Source organism: Pelobates fuscus, chromosome 9 (genome assembly GCF_036172605.1).
Source record: "Pelobates fuscus isolate aPelFus1 chromosome 9, aPelFus1.pri, whole genome shotgun sequence".
NCBI classification, from domain to species: domain Eukaryota; kingdom Metazoa; phylum Chordata; class Amphibia; order Anura; family Pelobatidae; genus Pelobates; species Pelobates fuscus.
Genome location: NC_086325.1, coordinates 114,446,495 through 114,465,912, shown reverse-complemented (window position 1 = coordinate 114,465,912; position 19,418 = coordinate 114,446,495). Strand labels below are relative to the sequence as shown.

Genomic DNA, 19,418 nt, shown 5'->3' with positions numbered 1-19,418 from the left:
GGTTTTGAAAGATCAGGCATGATCCGTGCAGTTTAATGGGAATAATTCTTTAGGGAATGGGAAGGTGGAGCACCATTGAGTAGATTAGCATATTCTTGTTTACTCATCCTAGGAGGGGGTTTCTTTCATTTTTCAAGGGAGGAGAGAGGAAGGGGCTGGGGGACAGTGTGGGTTTAAAGCTGCTGTTAGTAAAAAGAAAAATAAAAAAATAAAAAATCGTGCACACACAAATGAGGACGAAATATACCTCGAAGTGTGAGAATTTGAATTTAAAAAAACAACATTTATTTGAAGGACTGAAATTAAAGGCATTGGGACGGCCAGTGGACACATCTACTGAGAAGACGAGCTTACAAACAAGGGGCACCTTTGTTAATAATTTAGAGATACTGTATACAAATAATATATACATAGGAAAAACAAACTGTCAAGGAATAGATAGTCCAAAGCTGGCAGATCGAGAAATAGTAGCTGGAAGCGGGTGGAGGGGGTCTGATGGAGATGTTGCTCTGGAGTTTGCTGTTGCCTTTTGGGCTCGTCTGTGCAGCATTGGCAAGTGCCTCTGTTTGTGGAATGGATGAGAACTCACAACGTTTTCGGAGAAGTGTGCGTAAACCCCGCAGCCTGCGCAGTATTTCAGGAGGTTCCTGTGCCACCAGCCTTGCTCGGGGCAAGCGGTCACTTGGACTTTTAGAGCAACTGAGAATGCCACTGCGGAGGAAGCAGACGGAGGCAACGGAAGTCGCTGACTACTTGGCACCTGGCAAGGCTGTGTATTTTACTGGGCATAGGGACCAACTACGCTTGAAAGCGGGTAATGAATTGCCAAGGGAGATGTTCACTGTTCAGGTTTGGTTGAAAGCCGAAGGGGGACAAAAATCTCCAGCTGTTATCGCAGGTAACTAATACTTTCTATTTCAAATACCTAAATATGTCACTTCAGAGTTGTTCATATAACATGCCCTGACCCATCTGAGTGTGAGTTGGCAATGTGGTATGACAGTTGTCAGGGGTAGTTTTTCAAATAGTCTTTTCTCTTGTAGTTGAAAAATATCCCCCCTCCTATGGAGGTCAATGGATAAATGCTATTAAACTGCAGAAGAAAACCTTATCTCATGTAATATCAGTTGGTGCTAATAGTCAGAAGTCTTGGCATTTTGGCGATTGAACATGTGAGCTAGTTAGCAGACACCATTTTTTAGGGGAAATTAAAATATTCACACAAAAAATAAAAACTTTGCAGATAAGTTAACCCAAAAGCTCTTAACCTTAAAGACAGGTGCGGGAAACTGGCGGTGTTCAGTAGAGAATTTCTCGTTTGTAGTAGCGTGTCATAGTGAGGAATGCTTGAAGAAACGCAAAGAAATTGAAAGTCGCTTTGACAATTTTCTTTCGCTGGAAATTTGAGAAGACTTTTGCAATAATTTAGGGGAATGTGAGGAATGCCGATTTTTTTTTTTTTTTTACAAAATGCGAAGCCTGCTTAAATTAAAGCAATAATGTATAATTATAATCATCGGCTACGTTCAGGAAATGCAGGTGGTTGTCACTGTTGACTTGTTCCTCTTGAAAGCTCAATGTTTGTAAATAAAGGTTTCACAGTATCTTGCTTTCTACGATGCCTCGCAGTAATGCTCTTAGGAAGTAGCGCTGCTCTGTTAATGATCTATTTATACTATAGACCAGAACCCTAACAAAAGATCTGTTAGGTGGGTAATTACAAAGGGAAAACGTACAAAGGGAAGCTTAAGGAGTTAAAGGACCACTCTAGGCACCCAGACCACTTCAGCTTAACCCCTTCCCGACCGGTGACGGAAATTTTCCATCAACCTTGTCCTTCAGTTAAGGACCGTTGACGGAAAATTTCTGTCATTTACTAAAGTTAACCCCAGATCGCCGCAATCGCGGCGATCGCGGGGTTAACGGTGCTCCGGTCTGCCTCTGCATTAGAGGCAGACCGGGAGCACCGATCGGGCTGCCCCAGTACCGGTGCTCGCTCTGACAGCATGTCAGAGCGAGCACATGTGCTCCAAATGCTCACCTTCCACCTCCCTGCACTTCCGGGTTCTGTGTGAAGTGCAGGGAGACGGATCTTCAATGATCCTGCCCCCTAGTGTAAAAAAAATAAAATAAAGTTAAATCCCACCCCCCCTTTCCCCTGTTTTAATAAAATTAACCCCTTCCCTGCCAATTGATCACTGACTACAGTGATCAATTGGCAGGGTATACATTTTAATGTCATCTGATTTTTTTTTTAACCCCTGAGGGTTAATTATTATTTTTTTTTAACCCTCAGGGGTTAAATTTATTGTATTAATTAATTTAAATATTTAAAAATTATATATTTAGCTAGCTGGGATGGGTGGAAGTTGGTGGGGAATTGGGGAATTTGGTGTTAGGCTAACTAGGGGTTAACGTTATTTTTTTTTAAAATAAGCTTTAAAAAGGTAAAACAATTTTTTTTTAACTGTGTTAGTAACGTTTAAGTAAAAAAAAAAAATACCACCCCCTTTACCCAGTCTAAATAAAAATTAACCCCTTCCCTGCCAGTTGATCACTGCCTACAGTGATCAACATACAGATCGCAGTATTATACTGTGATCTAATTTTTTTTAACCCCTGAGGATTAACTTTTATTTATTTTTTTAACCCTCAGGGGTTCAATTTATTTAATTAATTCATTTAAATATTTTATAATTATATATTTTGCTAGCTGGGGTGGGTGGGAGTTATGGGAAAATGGGGGATTTACTGTTAGTGCTGCTTACTGCTAGTTAGGGGTTAACGGTAAAAGAAAAGTTTAGAAAAAAATGTAAAAGTGTAAAAAAAGTTAAGAAAATGTAAAACATTTAATAAGTAAAAAAAGTTTAAAAACGGGTTTTACAAAGTAAAAAAAGATTTACAAAGTAAAAAAATACATTAAAAAATGCTCATTACCACTACACTTGGTACAAGCTAGCGGAAAAATTATCCCACGCTAAGGTTCAAAATATGCCTTTTAAATTGCCCTGGGATGTCTTCTTTAGGAAATGGTATGCCTTTAAGGGGTAATTGGATTATATAGCCTTGTAAAATACTCTAAAATGGGACATGGACACGGCGTAAAAATTCAAAGTTTGAAAAAAACTGGAATGGCTGTGTCTCAAATGTGCCCCTTCAATGTCCACATATACCTGGCAAAGGTACATACGGGGGTATTGCTGTACTCAGCCGACATTGAGTTGAGCAACATATGAAGTATTATACAGTCGTACACATAAGGTTTGAAAAATATACTGTGCAAACTTACTTTGTGTGTCAAAAAGGCAGAAAAAATGCATATTACCACTACACTTGGTACAAGGTAGCGGAAAAATGATCCCACGCTAAGGTTCAAAAAATGCCTTTTGAATTGCCCTTTGATGTCTTCTTTAAGAAATGGTATGCCTTTATAGTGTAGTTGTAATATGTAGCCTGCTCAAGTGCTCCAAAGTGTGACACGGACGCATCAAAACCCTCCATGAAAATTCACACTTAAAAAACGTAACTTGTTATGTCTCTTTAACAGCAGTGTAGCTTCACAAAATAGTGTTTAGGTCATACATTGGGCATATTGTTTTACTCAGGCTTAGCTGAGCATAATTTGGGGGGTTTAAACTTAGTGGCACATATGAAATGTACAAAATGCCCAGCAAAAATGTAATCCATATGTAAAAAATGCCCAAAATTATATTTTACCACACACTTTGGCATATATTGGTGAAAAAATGGGGGCATGTTAAAGCACAATATGCACCATATGAGATACCCTGACGTGTCTACTGTTACAAATGGTAGGCCTTTGTGAGGTTTTTTTGAACAGTCAAACTGCTATAATACCCCAAATTGAAGCATAGGCCCATTAAATCCGCCTCTCAAAATTCTACTGTAAATGTTGAAACGGGCGCCTGCGCATTCAGCCGATGGGGCGGAACGGAGGAGGATCGGAGGCAGAGAGCTCCCCGCCCAGCGCTGGAAAAAGGTACGTTTTACCCCTTTTCCCCTTTCCAGAGCCGGGCGGGAGGGGGCACCCTCAGGGCACTATAGTGCCAGGAAAACAATTATGTTTTCCTGGCACTATAGTGGTCCTTTAACCCCTTAAGGACGCTGGACGGTTCAGGACAGTCATCGGCATTTTTCACTTGCCGACCGACGACGGTCCTGAACCGTCCTAAATTTAAAATGTACTTACCCGATCGCCGTCGTTCCCCCGGCGGCGATCGGCGGTGCTCCCGGTGTGGGGAGACTGCCTGCAGCCCAGACAGTCTCCTCATGGCGGTTTAGGACCCCTGTGGCCATGTGATCGCTCAACAGGGCGACCACATGGTCACAATAGGTGTCCTAGTCTCTGCCTGCAGGGGGACTGTCTGTGCTGACAGGCAGTCTCCCTGCAACTGTAAAATCAGAAATAAATTTAAAGTGAAAGTTAATAAAAAAAAAATATTATTATATATGTGTATATATATGATATATAGACATATATTATACCTATATAATATATGTCTATATATCATATATATAATGTCATGCTAAGTGTATTTTTATATTAATATGTACATATATTAATATAAAAATACACTTATAATTAATTTACACACGTATATATATATAATATATATAATAACTATATATATTGTATATATATATATTATTATAAAATACGAATAATAAATAATTTAAATTAAATTTAAAAAATTAAAAATAATAATAAAAATTAAAAAAAATTATATATCTATACGAAATTTTATTCTAACTGTATTTTGATATTAATATATATATATTTATATCAAAATACACTTAGAATGAAATTGTATATATATCTATGTATATATAAATAAATAAAAAGAATGCGAACTATTCATATGTCCATATACAAAATTACATAAATAATTATATAAATATACACGTAGACTTCAAATATATAAATATGCATATATATTTAAATTCTACGTACGTATTTATGTAATATTTTTACATAATTAAGTTATTTTATTGATTGCAATTTAAGGGACCTGCCTGCCAACCCAGGCCGAAAGTACAGATAATTTAATTTGCTATCACTGTATTTTACCCTGTAACGTTCTACGATACCGTAAAACCTGTACATGGGGGTACTGTTTTACTCGGGAGACTTCGCTGAACACAAATATTGGTGATTCAAAACAGTAAAACATATCACAGCGATGATATTGTCAGTGAAAGTGACTTTCTTTGCATTTTTCACACACAAACAGCACTTTTACTGATGATATAATTGTTGTGATACATTTTCCAGTTTTGAAATACTAATATTTGTGTTCAGCAAAGTCTCCTGAGTAGAACAGGACCCCCCATGTACAGGTTTTATAGCGTTTTTGAAAGTTACAGGGTCAAATATATGGGTCAAATATTTTTACATTGAAAATGGCCAGGTTGGTTACGTTGCCTTTGAGAGCGTATGGTAGCCCAGGAATGAGAATTACCCCCATGATGGCATACCATTTGCAAAAGAAGACACCCCATTTGCAATACCTTGGGTTATGTCCAGTCTTTTTTAGTAACCACTTAGTCACAAACACTGGCCAAAATTAGCGTTCAATTTAGTTTTTTTACTTTTTTCACACACAAACAAATATGAACGCTAACTTTGGCCAGTGTTTGCGACTAAGTGGCTACTAAAAAAGTCTGGACATACCCCATATTGAATACCCTGGGTTGTCTACTTTTAAAAAAATATGTACATGTGGGGTGTTATTTAGCAATTTATGACAGATAATAGTGTTACAATGTCACTATTGATACATTTTAAAAATGTATGTTTTGAAACCGCAATATCCTACTTGTACTTATAGCCCTATAACATGCAAAAAAATAGAAAAAAACATGTAAACACTGGGTATTTTTGAACTCAGGACAACATTTTGAATCTATTTAGCAGTTTTTTTCATTCGCTTTTGTAGATGAGTAAAAGATTTTTCACATAAAATTCAAAAAACGTGTATTTTTTTCAATTTTTCATCATATTTTTTCATTTTTTTACAATTAAATTACATGAGATTATATAAATAATGGTATGTAAAGAAAGCCCCTTTTGTCCTGAAAAAAACAATATATAATTTGTATGGGAACAGTAAATGAGAGAGCGGAAAATTACAGCTAAACACAAACACCACAAAAGTGTCAAAAAGATGCCTGGTCGCAAATGTACAACATCGCAAAAAAAGTCCGGTCCTTAAGGGGTTAAGTATAAATGAAATTCTGGGGAAAAGTTCTAAATGGTGTGCAGTTCCATGGAAACCAATTGATTGCCATTGCCGATAGTTGTTCTTTTATAGATCGCCCCCTAAATTGCATAACCCTCGTTGCCTATGAGTAGAATATGTGCCTAATAAAGATATATTTGTATATAAAACTTTAGTTAGGCGAGCAAATCGTACAAAAGCAAGCTCATACAGTGTAATGACAAAAAAACAGCATTGCTGCAAATTTTTGATTATTTGCTGCTTCAGTCAACAGACAAGTTTAATTTTGTACAGAATTTGCTTGTCAATAATAATTACCTTAATGCATTTATTAGTCAGGCTTTACAACTAGTTGTGGTTGTTTCTTTGCACTTCATGTCTGGATTATTGTGAATGCATGCATCTACTATTCTATCTATTCTGTGTTATAGCTTCCATCACGTCAGAACACAGCAAAAGGCGTTTAGCTGATGTAAGGGTTAACTCACATTGCCTCTCCCCTTTTGCGTATAAACCACCAGGGGCACAGTGAAGCAAATAAACATTGAATGGTAGTACTTTTCAAGGAGGCAGTAGAAACTAAAGACAGATGAATTACGTGAGAGAATAGACTTGCCTTTTACGTAGGTTAGATTCGTGAAATGAAATGCATTTTACTTACAGCAACAAGAAAACTTTCCAAATATTTTTTTTGGTTTTTTTTTGTTGTGTAACATCAGCAAAAGGTCACCTAATTAAACAATAGCAAAAATATTATCCACTATTCTCCATCGCATATACAAAAGGATGAAAAGGTTGGGTCTGAGACTGGCTAAACTCTTCAATGGAGTTTTACTGGTAGATATAGTTTATTAAGAGGGCAATTTCTGCATGTTATGTGAGGATGTAAAATGTTTATGATGGGAGGGAGGAGAGTTATGTTACTTAATGTAACAATCTGGCAAGGTGTATACTGCATGTTAACCAGTCAATATTGCCAAAACTTTCCAGAAAAGAAAATAAATAAACTAATTTGTTTCAAAATAGATACAAAGAACACACTTTCCAAATGGTCACAAAGAGGATAATAATACAGATAACGTTCAACTATATATTAATAAAGATTAGAGTTGAGCGAACCGGAACTCTAAAGTTCGGGATCGTACCGAACATTACGATTTTTTTGACCCCGAACCCGAGCCTGGACATTTTAGTAACAGTTCGGTGTTCGGCGATTTAATGGCGCGTTTTGAAAAGCTATACCAATAAAGACCTATTGTCCTCCCCCCTGGCCCCCACCCCTGAGCGGCTGATGGGGGCCCTAAATTAGAATAAGGTGGGGAGACTTATTGTCCTCCCCTGGCCCTCACCCCTGAGCAGTGGGTGGGGGCCCTAAATAAAAATTGCAGGGGGACCTAATGTCCTCCCCCCAGGCCCCCACCCCTGAGCGGTGGGTTGGGGCCCTAAATACCAATTAAGGGGGGACCTAATGTCCTCCCCCCTGGCCCCCACCCCTGGCCCTAAATACATTTTTGGGGGGGACCTAATGTCCTCCCCCCTGGCCCCCACCCCTGAGCGTTGGGTGGGCCCCTAAATAGCAATTGGGGGGCGGGGACCTAATGTCCTACCCCCTGGCTCCCACCCCTGAGCGGTGGGGGCCCTAAATAAAAAGGTAACCCCCCACCCAGGTGACTAGGGGCCTAGTCAACCCCCCTCCCCCCCAAAATAATTGACCCCTACCTACCCCCCTCATCCTAAAAATTATAAGAGGGGGACCTTTAACTGTAAAAATAAAATAAAACTTACCATTTTATGTTTTTTTTTTCTTCTAAAATCTTATTTTTTCAGCCCCAAAAAAGGCCAAATAAAAATCCATCATAACCGCCGCACTTAAAAAAAAAAAAAAAAAACAAGCGCCCCCCCCCACAAAAAAAAAATCCATGTTCACCCATGGAGGGCTCCGCGCAGACTGAGCTCTGCAGGGCAGGGGGAGGCTTATAAAGCCTTGCCCCACCCTGCAATTAGGCTCAGAGCACTCTGATTGGTGGGTTTAAGCCATCCAATCAGAGTGCTCTGACAGGTAAATGAAGAGACTGACAGGTAAGCTCTGTGTCATTTTACACAGTGTGGGAAAGTTCTTTGGAATTTTCCCACGCTGTGTAATTTGGCTCATAACACGCTAATTGGTTACTTAATCCACCAATCAGAGTGTTATGAGTCAAATTACACATTATTTTTAGGGTGAGGGGGGTAGGTAGGGGTTAAATTTTTATTTATGGCCTCCACCCGCCACTCAGGGGTGGAGGACAATAGGTTCCCCCCCAACTGGTATTTACGGCCCCCACCCACCACTCAGGGTTGGGGCAAGAGGGAGGACATTAGGTCCCCCCCCCAATTTTTATTTAGGGCCCCCACCCACCGCTCACGGATGGGGGCCTGGGGGGAGGACATTAGGGCCCCCCATTATTCTAATTTAGGGCCCCCACCCACCGCTCAGGGATGGGGGCCAGGGGGGAGGACACTAGGTCCCCCCCTTATTCTAATTTAGGGCCTCCACCTGCCGCTCAGGGGTGGGGGCCAGGGGGGAGGACAATAGGTCCACCCCTTATTCTAATCTATGGGCCCCCACCCGCCGCTCAGGTTGCCCCCCCTTATTGGTATTTAGTGCCCCCACCCACCGCTCAGGGGTGGGGGCCAGGGGGGGGACAATAGGTCCCCCCATTATTTTACTTTAGGGCCCCCACACACGGCTCAGGGCTGGGGGGCTGGGAGGGAGGACAATAGCCCCCCCTTATTTTAATTTAGGGTCCCCACCCACCGCTCATGGGTGGGGGCTGGGGGGAGAACAATAGGTCCCCTCCTTATTTTAATTTAGGGCCCCCACCCATCGTTCAGGGTTGGGGGCTCAGGAGGGGGGATCCTTTTTTTTTTTTATTACTGTGAGCAGCCATAGGCAGTATAGTGAGTAGGGGCTTAATTTACTAATACTAAGTAATCTTTACTTGCTATTAGTAAATTTGGCTGAAAGACCAATTCAGGTCTTTCAGCCTTTTAGTAGATAGCTCTTTAATACCGTGGGAATTAGGGAGTTATCTACTTATTCATTCCTGTCATTACATTGATTGATTGGCCAAGTAACTTTATATGAATGTGTGTTACTTGATTGTTGTAATTGTTGCAAATGCTTACAGCTTAATCCTTGCTATGTTTGTATACTTTTTATTTAAAATTGCATACAGTGTAAAATGTTTCTTCTTCCACTGGATAAGTATATTAGTACTTAGGCAATGCATTTTACTTCCTTTTGCAGCCCTCTATCCCTTTCCAGGACTTTTTAAGAGCCATTTTAGTGCCCAAATGTTTGGGTCCCCATTGACTTCAAAGGGGTTCGGGGTCAAGTTCAAGTCCCGAACTCGAACTTTTTGCCAAAGTTCAGCCGAACCTGGCGAACCTGAACATCCAGGTGTCCGTTCATCTTTAATAAAGATATATGGGAATAGAGAGAAGAGTCAACGTGGAGAGTTTGTTTTGTTCTTTGACATAGCAAGAGAAAAGAGAAAGCACAGAGGTGTTCCCTGAACAGGGATCTAAACTGAAACTGTTAAACTGTGTTGAGATTGAAAAGTACATTGTATGAGTCACACTTCAGTAGTGATGTCGCGAACACAAAATTTTCGGTTCGCAAACGGCGAACGCGAACTACAGCAAACGTTCGCGAACCGGCGAACCGCCATAGACTTCAATGGGCAGGCACATTTTAAAACCCACAGGGACTCTTTCTGGCCACAAAAGTGATGGAAAAGTTGTTTCAAGGGGACTAACACCTGGACTGTGGCATGCCGGAGGGGGATCCGTGGCAAAACTCCCATGGAAAATTACACAGTTGATGCAGAGTCTGGTTTTAATCCATAAAGGGCAGAAATCACCTAACATTCCTAAATCACAATGGATATGGATTGACACCTGACATATTGACATCTTGACATATGGATTGACACCTGTCCTCAGAGACCATGATACACACTGACACAGAGCAGAATAGAGACTGTTCCCCCTATATAGGGTCACTTGGCAGATATGGATTGGCACCTGTCCTCAGAGACCATGATACACACTGACACAGAGCAGAATAGAGACTGTTCCCCCTACATAGGGTCACTTGGCAGATATGGATTGACACCTGTCCTCAGAGACCATGATACACACTGACACAGAGTAGAATAGAGACTGTTCCCCCTACATAGGGTCACTTGGCAGATATGGATTGACACCTGTCCTCAGAGCCCCTGATACACACTGACACAGAGCAGAATAGGGACTGTTACCCCTACATAGGGTCACTTGGCAGGTATGGATTGACACCTATCCTAAGGATCCCTGATACACACTGACACAGAGCAGAATAGGGACTGTTCCCCCTACATGGGGTCACTTGGAAATATGGATTGACACCTGTCCTCAGAGCCTCTGATACACACTGACACAGAGCAGAATAGGGACTGTTCACCCTATATAGGGTCACTTGGCAGGTATGGATTGACACATATCCTAAGGATCCCTGATACACACTGACACAGAGCAGAATAGGGACTGTTCCTCCTACATAGGGTCACTTGGCAGATATGGATTGACACCTGTCCTCAGAGACCATGATACACATTGACACAGAGCAGAATAGAGACTGTTCCCCCTACACAGGGTCACTTGGCAGATATGGATTGACACCTGTCCTCAGAGATCATGATACACACTGACACAGAGCAGAATAGGGACTGTTCCCTCTACATAGGGTCACTTGGCAGGTATGGATTGACACCTATCCTAAGGATCCCTGATACACACTGACACAGAGCAGAATAGGGACTGTTCCCCCTACATAGGGTAACTTGGCAGATATGGATTGACACCTGTCCTCAGAGCCTCTGATACACACTGACACAGAGCAGAATAGAGACTGTTCCCCCTACATAGGGTCACTTGGCAGATATGGATTGGCACCTGTCCTCAGAGACCATGATACACACTGACACGGAGCAGAATAGAGACTGCTCCCCTTACATAGGGTCACTTGGCAGATATGGATTGGCACCTGTCCTCAGAGACCATGATACACACTGACACAGAGCAGAATAGAGACTATTCCCCCTACATAGGGTCACTTGGCAGATATGGATTGACACCTGTCCTCAGAGATCATGATACACACTGACACAGAGCAGAATAGAGACTGTTCCCCCTACATAGGGTCACTTGGCAGATATGGATTGACACCTGTCCTCAGAGATCATGATACACACTGACACAGAGCAGAATAGAGACTATTCCCCCTACATAGGGTCACTTGGCAGATATGGATTGACACCTGTCCTCAGAGATCATGATACACACTGACACAGAGCAGAATAGAGATTGTTCCCCCTACATAGGGTCACTTGGCAGATATGGATTGACACCTGTCCTCAGAGATCATGATACACACTGACACAGAGCAGAATAGAGACTGTTCCCCCTACATAGGGTCACTTGGCAGATATGGATTGACACCTGTCCTCAGAGCCCCTGATACATACTGACAGAGAGCAGAATAGGGACTGTTACCCCTTCATAGGGTCACTTGGCAGGTATGGATTGACACCTATCCTAAGGATCCCTGATAAACACTGACACAGAGCAGAATAGGGACTGTTCCCCCTACATGGGGTCACTTGGAAATATGGATTGACACCTGTCCTCAGAGCCTCTGATACACACTGACACAGAGCAGAATAGGGACTGTTCACCCTATATAGGGTCACTTGGCAGGCATGGATTGACACCTATCCTATGGATTCCTGATACACACTGACACAGAGCAGAATAGGGACTGTTCCCCCTACATAGGGTCACTTGGCAGATATGGATTGACACCTGTCCTCAGAGACCTAATTGTGTAATAATGGTAATACTATTACCTATTATATAATATTGGCAGGGGCAAGGAAATTCCCTCTAAATAGATGGGTATAGGCAGAGAGTATGGAGACCGGAGTGATAAAGTGTCAATAAGGTGATATAAAGTTAAATTTATCACAGACACACAGCCACCCTTTCTCACAGCTAGTTTCCAGAAATGCTGGATAGGTAGAAGGGCTATAAAGACTTAGAGAGGTCTAAGAAGAATCCTCTAAGCTAGCCCTAATCTCCTTAAACACCTTCAAGGGTGTTCTAAGCTAAAGCTCAATCTAAACGTTTAGATGACTGCCTGATTTCCCATCACAGATGCTGGCTAGGAATAACAGTGTGCAAGACAAAGAGTGGGTCTAAGTGCCCATAGTGCAGTAAAGTGTCCCTAGTGAAGTGAAAAAGAGAATAACGAGCTGGCGCCCAAGAGAATAACGAGCTGGCGCCCTATCAGGGGACGTGTATATGGCATTGATTTTAGGAACCGGGAGATGGAAAAAGATGCTTGGTCGCTCCTCCTACTTCAAATTTGGGGCACTGCGCGTGCAATCTAATGTGCCACCAGATAGGAGTGGTGTGTTTAGTAGTACTATTCCTATCAGTTTAATCCCTGTTATGTGCCTTTTTTTGGTTTGGTTTTTGAAGCCACAGTGCAGCACGAGAGGGCCGAAAAATTAGGCATGTACACATGCCTGAAAAATTAGGTATTGTTGCAGCTGCTGCTGTTGCAGCGGCCATAAAAATTGATGTTTGTTTCCCAGGCAGAAAGTGCCCTAAAACATTGCGGCTTGAACCCTAGTTGATGGCGGATAAGTCACGCAAGTCAACCGGCATTCAGAGCTAAAATACAGCAGCGTGTGTACCATTTTTAGCCCAAGGCAGCTAATCTCATCAGACCTTTTTTAGTCGAATGTATCGCCCACTGTCAGTCCCTTCGGGATCCATCCCTCATTCATCTTAATAAAGGTGAGGTAATCTAGACTTTTTTGACCTAGGCGACTTCTCTTCTCAGTTACAATACCTCCTGCTGCACTGAAGGTCCTTTCTGACAGGACGCTTGAAGCAGGGCAGGCCAGAAGTTCTATCGCAAATTGGGATAGCTCAGGCCACAGGTCAAGCCTGCACACCCAGTAGTCAAGGGGTTCATCGCTCCTCAGAGTGTCGATATCTGCAGTTAAGGCGAGGTAGTCTGCTACCTGTCGGTCGAGTCGTTCTCTGAGGGTGGATCCCGAAGGGCTGTGGCGATGCGTAGGACTTAAAAAGCTCCGCATGTCCTCCATCAACAACACGTCTTTAAAGCGTCCTGTCCTTGCTGGTGTGGTTGTGGGAGGAGGAGGATGACTTTCTCCTCTTCCCCTGTTAGATTCCCGTTGTGCTGTGACATCACCCTTATACGCTGTGTAAAGCATACTTTTTAATTTATTTTGCAAATGCTGCATCCTTTCCGACTTGTTGTAATTTGGTAACATTTCCGCCACTTTCTGCTTATACCGGGGGTCTAGTAGCGTGGACACCCAGTACAGGTCGTTCTCCTTCAGCCTTTTTATACGAGGGTCCCTCAACAGGCACGACAGCATGAAAGACCCCATTTGCACAAGGATGGATGCCGAGCTACTCATTTCCCGTTCCTCCTCCTCAGTGATCTCAATGAAGGTATGTTCTTCCCCCCCAGCCATGTACAACACCACGGGTACCAGATAGGTGACAACCCTGGGATGCCTGTTGTGGTTGGTCTTCCTCCTCCTCCTCAAAGCCACATTCCTCCTCTGACTCCTCTTCCTCACAATCCTCTTCCAGCGTTGCCGCAGGTCCAGCAAGCGATGCTTATAAGGCTGTTTCTGGTGGTGATGGTGACCACAACTCTTCCTCTTCACGCTGATCTACGGCCTGATCCAGCACTCTTCGCAGGGCACGCTCCAAGAAGAAAACAAAAGGTATGATGTCGCTGATGTGCCTTCGGTTCGACTGACTAGGTTTGTCACCTCCTCAAAAGGACGCATGAGCCTACAGGCATTGCGCATGAGCGTCCAGTAACGTGGCAAAAAAATTCCCAGCTCCCCAGAGGCTGTCCTAGCACCCCGGTCATACAAATATTCATTAACGACTTTTTCTTGTTGGAGAAGGCAGTCGAACATTAGGAGTGTTGAATTCCAACGTGTCGGGCTGTCGCAAATCAAGCGCCTCACTGGCATGTTGTTTCGCCGCTGGATATCTGCAAAGTGCGCCATTTGTGTAGGAACACCTTCCTGGCCTGCTTCAGGACGTCCTGTAAGCCTGTGTACTTATGCACAAAGCGTTGTACGATCAGATTACACACATGTGCCATGCACAGCAGATGTGTCAACTTGCCCAACTTCAATGCCGCCAAAAAATTTGTTTCTTTGTCACAAACCACTTTGCCGATACCCATTTGCTGTGGAGTCAAACACTTTTCCACCTGTGCGTTCAGAGTGGACAGGAGTGCTTGTCTGGTGTGACTCTCTGCTTTCAAGCAAGTCAAACCCAAGACGGCGTGACACTGCCGTATCCGGGATGTGGAATAGTACCTGGGGAGCTGGGGGGGGGGGGGGGGGGGTGCCGTTGATGTGGAGCAAGACGCAGCAGCAGAAGATGACTCAGCCGAGGAGGTTATGGAAGAGGATGGAGTAGGAGGAGTAGAGGAGGTGGCAGCAGGACTACCTGCAAGTCGTGGCGGTGTCACCAACTCCTCTGCAGAGCCATGCATTCCATGCTTGGCAGCAGTCAGCAGGTTTACCCAATGCGCGGTGTAGGTGATATACCTGCCCTGACCATGCTTTGCAGACCAGGTATCAGTGGTCAGATGGACCCTTGCCCCAACACTGTGTGCCAGACATTCCATTCCTTTTGCACAATCGAGCACAGGTTGGGGATTGCCTTTTGTGAAAATAAATTTCGTCCGGGTTGTATGGTAAAAGCTGGTGGGCTAATAGTTCAGACAAGCCAGCTGTCAGACGCTGGGCAAGGGGGTGACTTTCTGACATTTGCTTCTTACGCTCAAACATGTCCTTGACAGACACTTGACTGTGGGCAGATGAGCGGGAACTGCTCAAGGCGAGAGACGGAGTGGCGGATGATTGAGAGGGGGCAAGGAGGACAGCAGTAGTTGACGTGGCTGAAGATGCTGGACCAGGAGGAGGATGGCGGCTTTGAGTTTGTGTGCTGCTTGTACTCATGTGTTGATCCCATAGGCGTTTGTGATGTGCAATCATGTGCCTACGCAAAGCAGTTGTACCTAGGTGGGTGTTGGACTTCCCACGACTCAGTTTCTTTTGGCACAGGTTGCAAATGGCATCGCTGTTGTCAGAGGCAGACACACAAAAAAATGCCACACTGCTGAGCTCTGCAATGACGGTATTCTGGTGGTGGACACAGCATGTGTTGATTGGCATGCTGTCGGGCTGACCCCGGGTGCCGATGCATGCTGTCTGACTGTGCCACTAGCTCCTTGCGACAACGTCCCCCTGCTTCCAACTCGTCTCCTCCTCTTCCTCTCTGTCTCCCCATCTGAACTTTCGCCCTGTTCTTCTTCTTGCCGAGCGGGCACCCACGTGACATCCATGGACGCATCGTCATCATCAACCGCTTCACTTGTATCTGACAACTCAGCAAAGGAAGCAGCAGCGGGTACAACATCATCATCATCATCACACCGTACGTCCATGTGTGTAATGCTGCCTGCCTGAGATATATCCCTGTTATCTACATCCTCTGGCAATAATGGTTGCGCATCACTCATTTCTTCAAACGGATGTGTAAATAACTCCTCTGACATACCAAGTGAAGCGGCTGTGGTGCTAGTGTTGGTGGTGGCGGCAGGCGGGTGAGTGGTATCTTGAGAGGTGCCCGAAGCTAAGCTGGAGGAGGATGGTGCGTCAAGGTTCCGAGTGGAAGCTGTAGAAGATTGGGTGTCCTGTGTTAGCCAGTCAACTATGTCCTCAGAACTTTTCAAGTTCAGGGTACGTGGCCTCTGAAAACTGGGCATTATTCTAGAGCAAAAGGGAATCACAGCACCATGACCACGACGGCCCCTGCGGGGTGGCCTGCCTCTGCCTGTCATTTTTTTTTGGGATTAGTGGTACTATGCGTGCAAGCTACTGTGCGACCAGATATGAGTGGCACTGTGCAGTGGCAGAGGTTGGCAGAGTACACGCTGTAGGCCTGACACACCTGCTTGAAGACAACTAACTGCTATTCAATCTATAACAGTGACATTTTTTTTTTGTTTTTAAATCAACGCTATTGTGACACCAGATATGAGTGGCAATGTGCACTTGCAGAGGTTGGCAGAGTACACGCTGAAGGCCTGATACCCACTTTAAGGACACTGACTGCTATTAGCTTACAGTGAAAAACTTTTTTTCTTTTTAAAGGCACGCTATAGTGACTCCAGATATGAGTGGCAAAGTGCACTTGCAGAGGTTGGCAGAGCACACGCTGAAGGCCTGACACCCGCTTTAAGGACACTGACTGCTATTAGCTTACGCTACTGCCTTTTGCATCCAAGATCCTTGAAAGAATTGTGTATGCGAGATTGACATACTTTCTCGGATCAAACTCTCTGCTAGACCCGCTTCAGTCTGGTTTCCGCGCTAAGCACTCTGTAGAAACTGCACTGACCAAAGTATACAATGATCTACTCGCTGCAAAATCTCGTGGTCACTACTCTATCCTAATTCTCCTTGACCTGTCTGACGCTTTTGACACTGTTGATCATCAACAGCTTCTTCCCATCCTTAGCAATATCGGTCTACAAGATATTGCTCTCTCCTGGTGCTCCTCCTACCACTCCCAGCGCTCTTTCAGTGTTTCTTTCTCTGGCTCTGCTTCTTCTCCCCAACTCCCCTCAAGGTTCAGTCCTTGGTCCCCTACTGTTCTCCATCTATACTGCCTCCCTTGGTAAACTCATTAGCTCCTTTGGCTTCCAATATCATATCTATGCAGATGACATGCAAATCTACCTGTCCTCTCCTGATCTGTCCCCGTCCCTCTTGACTAGTGTCTCTGACTGCCTCTCTGCTGTTTCTAACTGGATGGCTGCACACTTCCTTAAACTAAACTTGACCAAAACTGAAATTCTTGTCTTTCCTCCCTCAAGTGTTGTTACTCCTGTGTCTGTCTCCCTCCAAGTCAATGGTGCTACCATCAGCTCCACCACGCAGGCTCGTTACCTAGGTGTTCTCTTTGACTCCGACCTCTCCTTCAAGCCTCATGTTCACTCTATCGCCAAATCCTGTAATTTCCATCTCAAAAACATTGCACGCATCCGCCCCTACTTAACGGCAGATGCGACTAAGGTGTTGGTCCATTCCACTGTACTTTCTCGCCTTGACTACTGTAATCCGCTTCTCAGTGGTCTTACGTGCTCCCAACTTGCGCCGTTACAGTCCATAATGAATGCGGCGGCGAGGCTCATCTTCCTGTCCGCCCGCACCTCCCATGCCTCACCCTTCTGTCAGTCCCTACATTGGCTTCCTATAAAAAATAGAGCTCAATTTAAATTCTGGTTCTTGCTTTCAAATGTCTACACGCTGAAGGCCTGACACCTCCTTTAAGGACACTGACTGCTATTAGCTTACAGTAAAAAACTTTTTTTCTTTTTAAAGGCATGCTGTAGTGACACCAGATATGAGTGGCAAAGTACACTGGCAGAGGTTGGCAGAGTACCCAGACGCTTGCAGACAACTAACTGCTATTCAATCTATTACAGTGAAAATTTTTTTTGGGTTTTTAAATGCAAGCTTAAGCTATTGTGACACCAGATATGAGTGGTGGCACTGGGCAAGTGGGCACAGTATCCACTGTGAGCCTAACACAGAAGCTGGCAGGCAGGCAACTGCAATTACATTACACAGAAAAAAAAAAAAGCAGACTGATGTTCTAGCCCTAAAAAGGGCTTTTTGGGGTGCTGTCCTTACAGCAGAGATCAGATGTGTCCTTCAGGACTGTAGTGGACACTGAATACCCTAGCCTAGCTATCAATGTCCCTATCAAATGAGCAGCAGCTACACTTTCCCTCCTCTATCTAAGAATGCAGCTTCAGAATGAACCTAAAATGGATGCTGTACAGGAGGTGGGAGGGTCTGGAAGGGAGGGTCTGCTGCTAATTTGCTGGAATGTGTCTGCTGACCGTGAGGCGCAGGGTCAAAGTTTCGTCAATGATGAAGAATAGGGGGCGGATCGAACCGCTCATGTGTTCGCCCGCCGTGGCGAACGCAAACACGCTATGTTCGCCGGGAAATATTCGCCAGCGAACAGTTCGGCACATCACTACACTTCAGACGTCTTTTTAGTTTAGTGCCCAGGGACTTGTGGAGACAGTGTGCTCCTCCATTGAGAAAAAGTACTAAATGTTGTTAACAACAGTGTGTTGTAAAGACTGAGTAGGATCTTTTACCTTTTTTATATACTTCTGGCCTGTTATAATAATTGTGCGAGCTTACTAGAGGAACTGTTAGCTAGTGTATGTAAATCTATAGTCAGAAAGTCTGTACCGTATTGATAAAATAAAATAAAACATCTGCTACCATGAGGGTGCAAAGAAGCAGAACCACCATATTTAAATGTATAAGTCACAGACTTGCCACAACCCTTGGAGCAGAACTCTGGGAGGATAAGAAGTTAAAGGGACTCTATAGTCAACATATAAAAGCAAGAAAGACAGGTCCCCCAGCCTTCCTTCTTGCTTTTATATGAACTTTCATTTATTAAAAATAATTTTCGGAGCGTTTTTATATTAAAAACTTACCTCCGTTCCAGCGCCGAGCTCCCAGCCATGCCGCGCCCCCTTTTTCGTCAAAATGACGAAATCGCGGGGCCCAATATGACGCTTCTCAGAGAGAAGCGTCATCGCGATGTGGTGCGCATGCGCGGCTTCGCGCTGCTCCAATCGCGTTCTTCATAGAGCGGCATTGACAGCCGCCCTATGAAGACACTCAGCGCTTTACCGCGCATGTGCGCGGAATGCGCGTTCGCGAGCTGAGCTGTCTGACTGACAGTTCAGCTCGCTTTCTAAAACTAAAAATAAGGGGGGGACCTACTGTCCCCCCCCCGGCCCCCACCCCTGAGCGGTGGGAGGGCCCTAAAACTAAAAATAAGGGGGGGACCTACTGTCCCCCCCGGCCCCCACCCCTGAGCGGTGGGTGGGGGCCCTAAAATTAACAATAAGGGGGGGGACCTACTGTCCCCCCCTGGCCCCCACCCCTGAGCGGTGGGTGGGGGCCCTAAAACTAACAATAAGGA

At 44.2% G+C, this 19,418-nt stretch overlaps 1 protein-coding gene across 1 annotated transcript in view; it reads left to right on the top strand.

The window, feature by feature from the left end:
- Window positions 1-426: 426 nt before the first annotated feature.
- Window positions 427-19,418, top strand: part of PAPPA (pappalysin 1) — a 2,329,021-nt gene continuing 2,310,029 nt past the window's right edge. Inside the window, exon 1 of the mRNA XM_063432310.1 lies at window positions 427-898. Coding sequence (XP_063288380.1) covers window positions 496-898 — 403 coding nt within the window. The 5' untranslated portion in view covers window positions 427-495. The remainder of the gene's footprint in view (window positions 899-19,418) is intronic.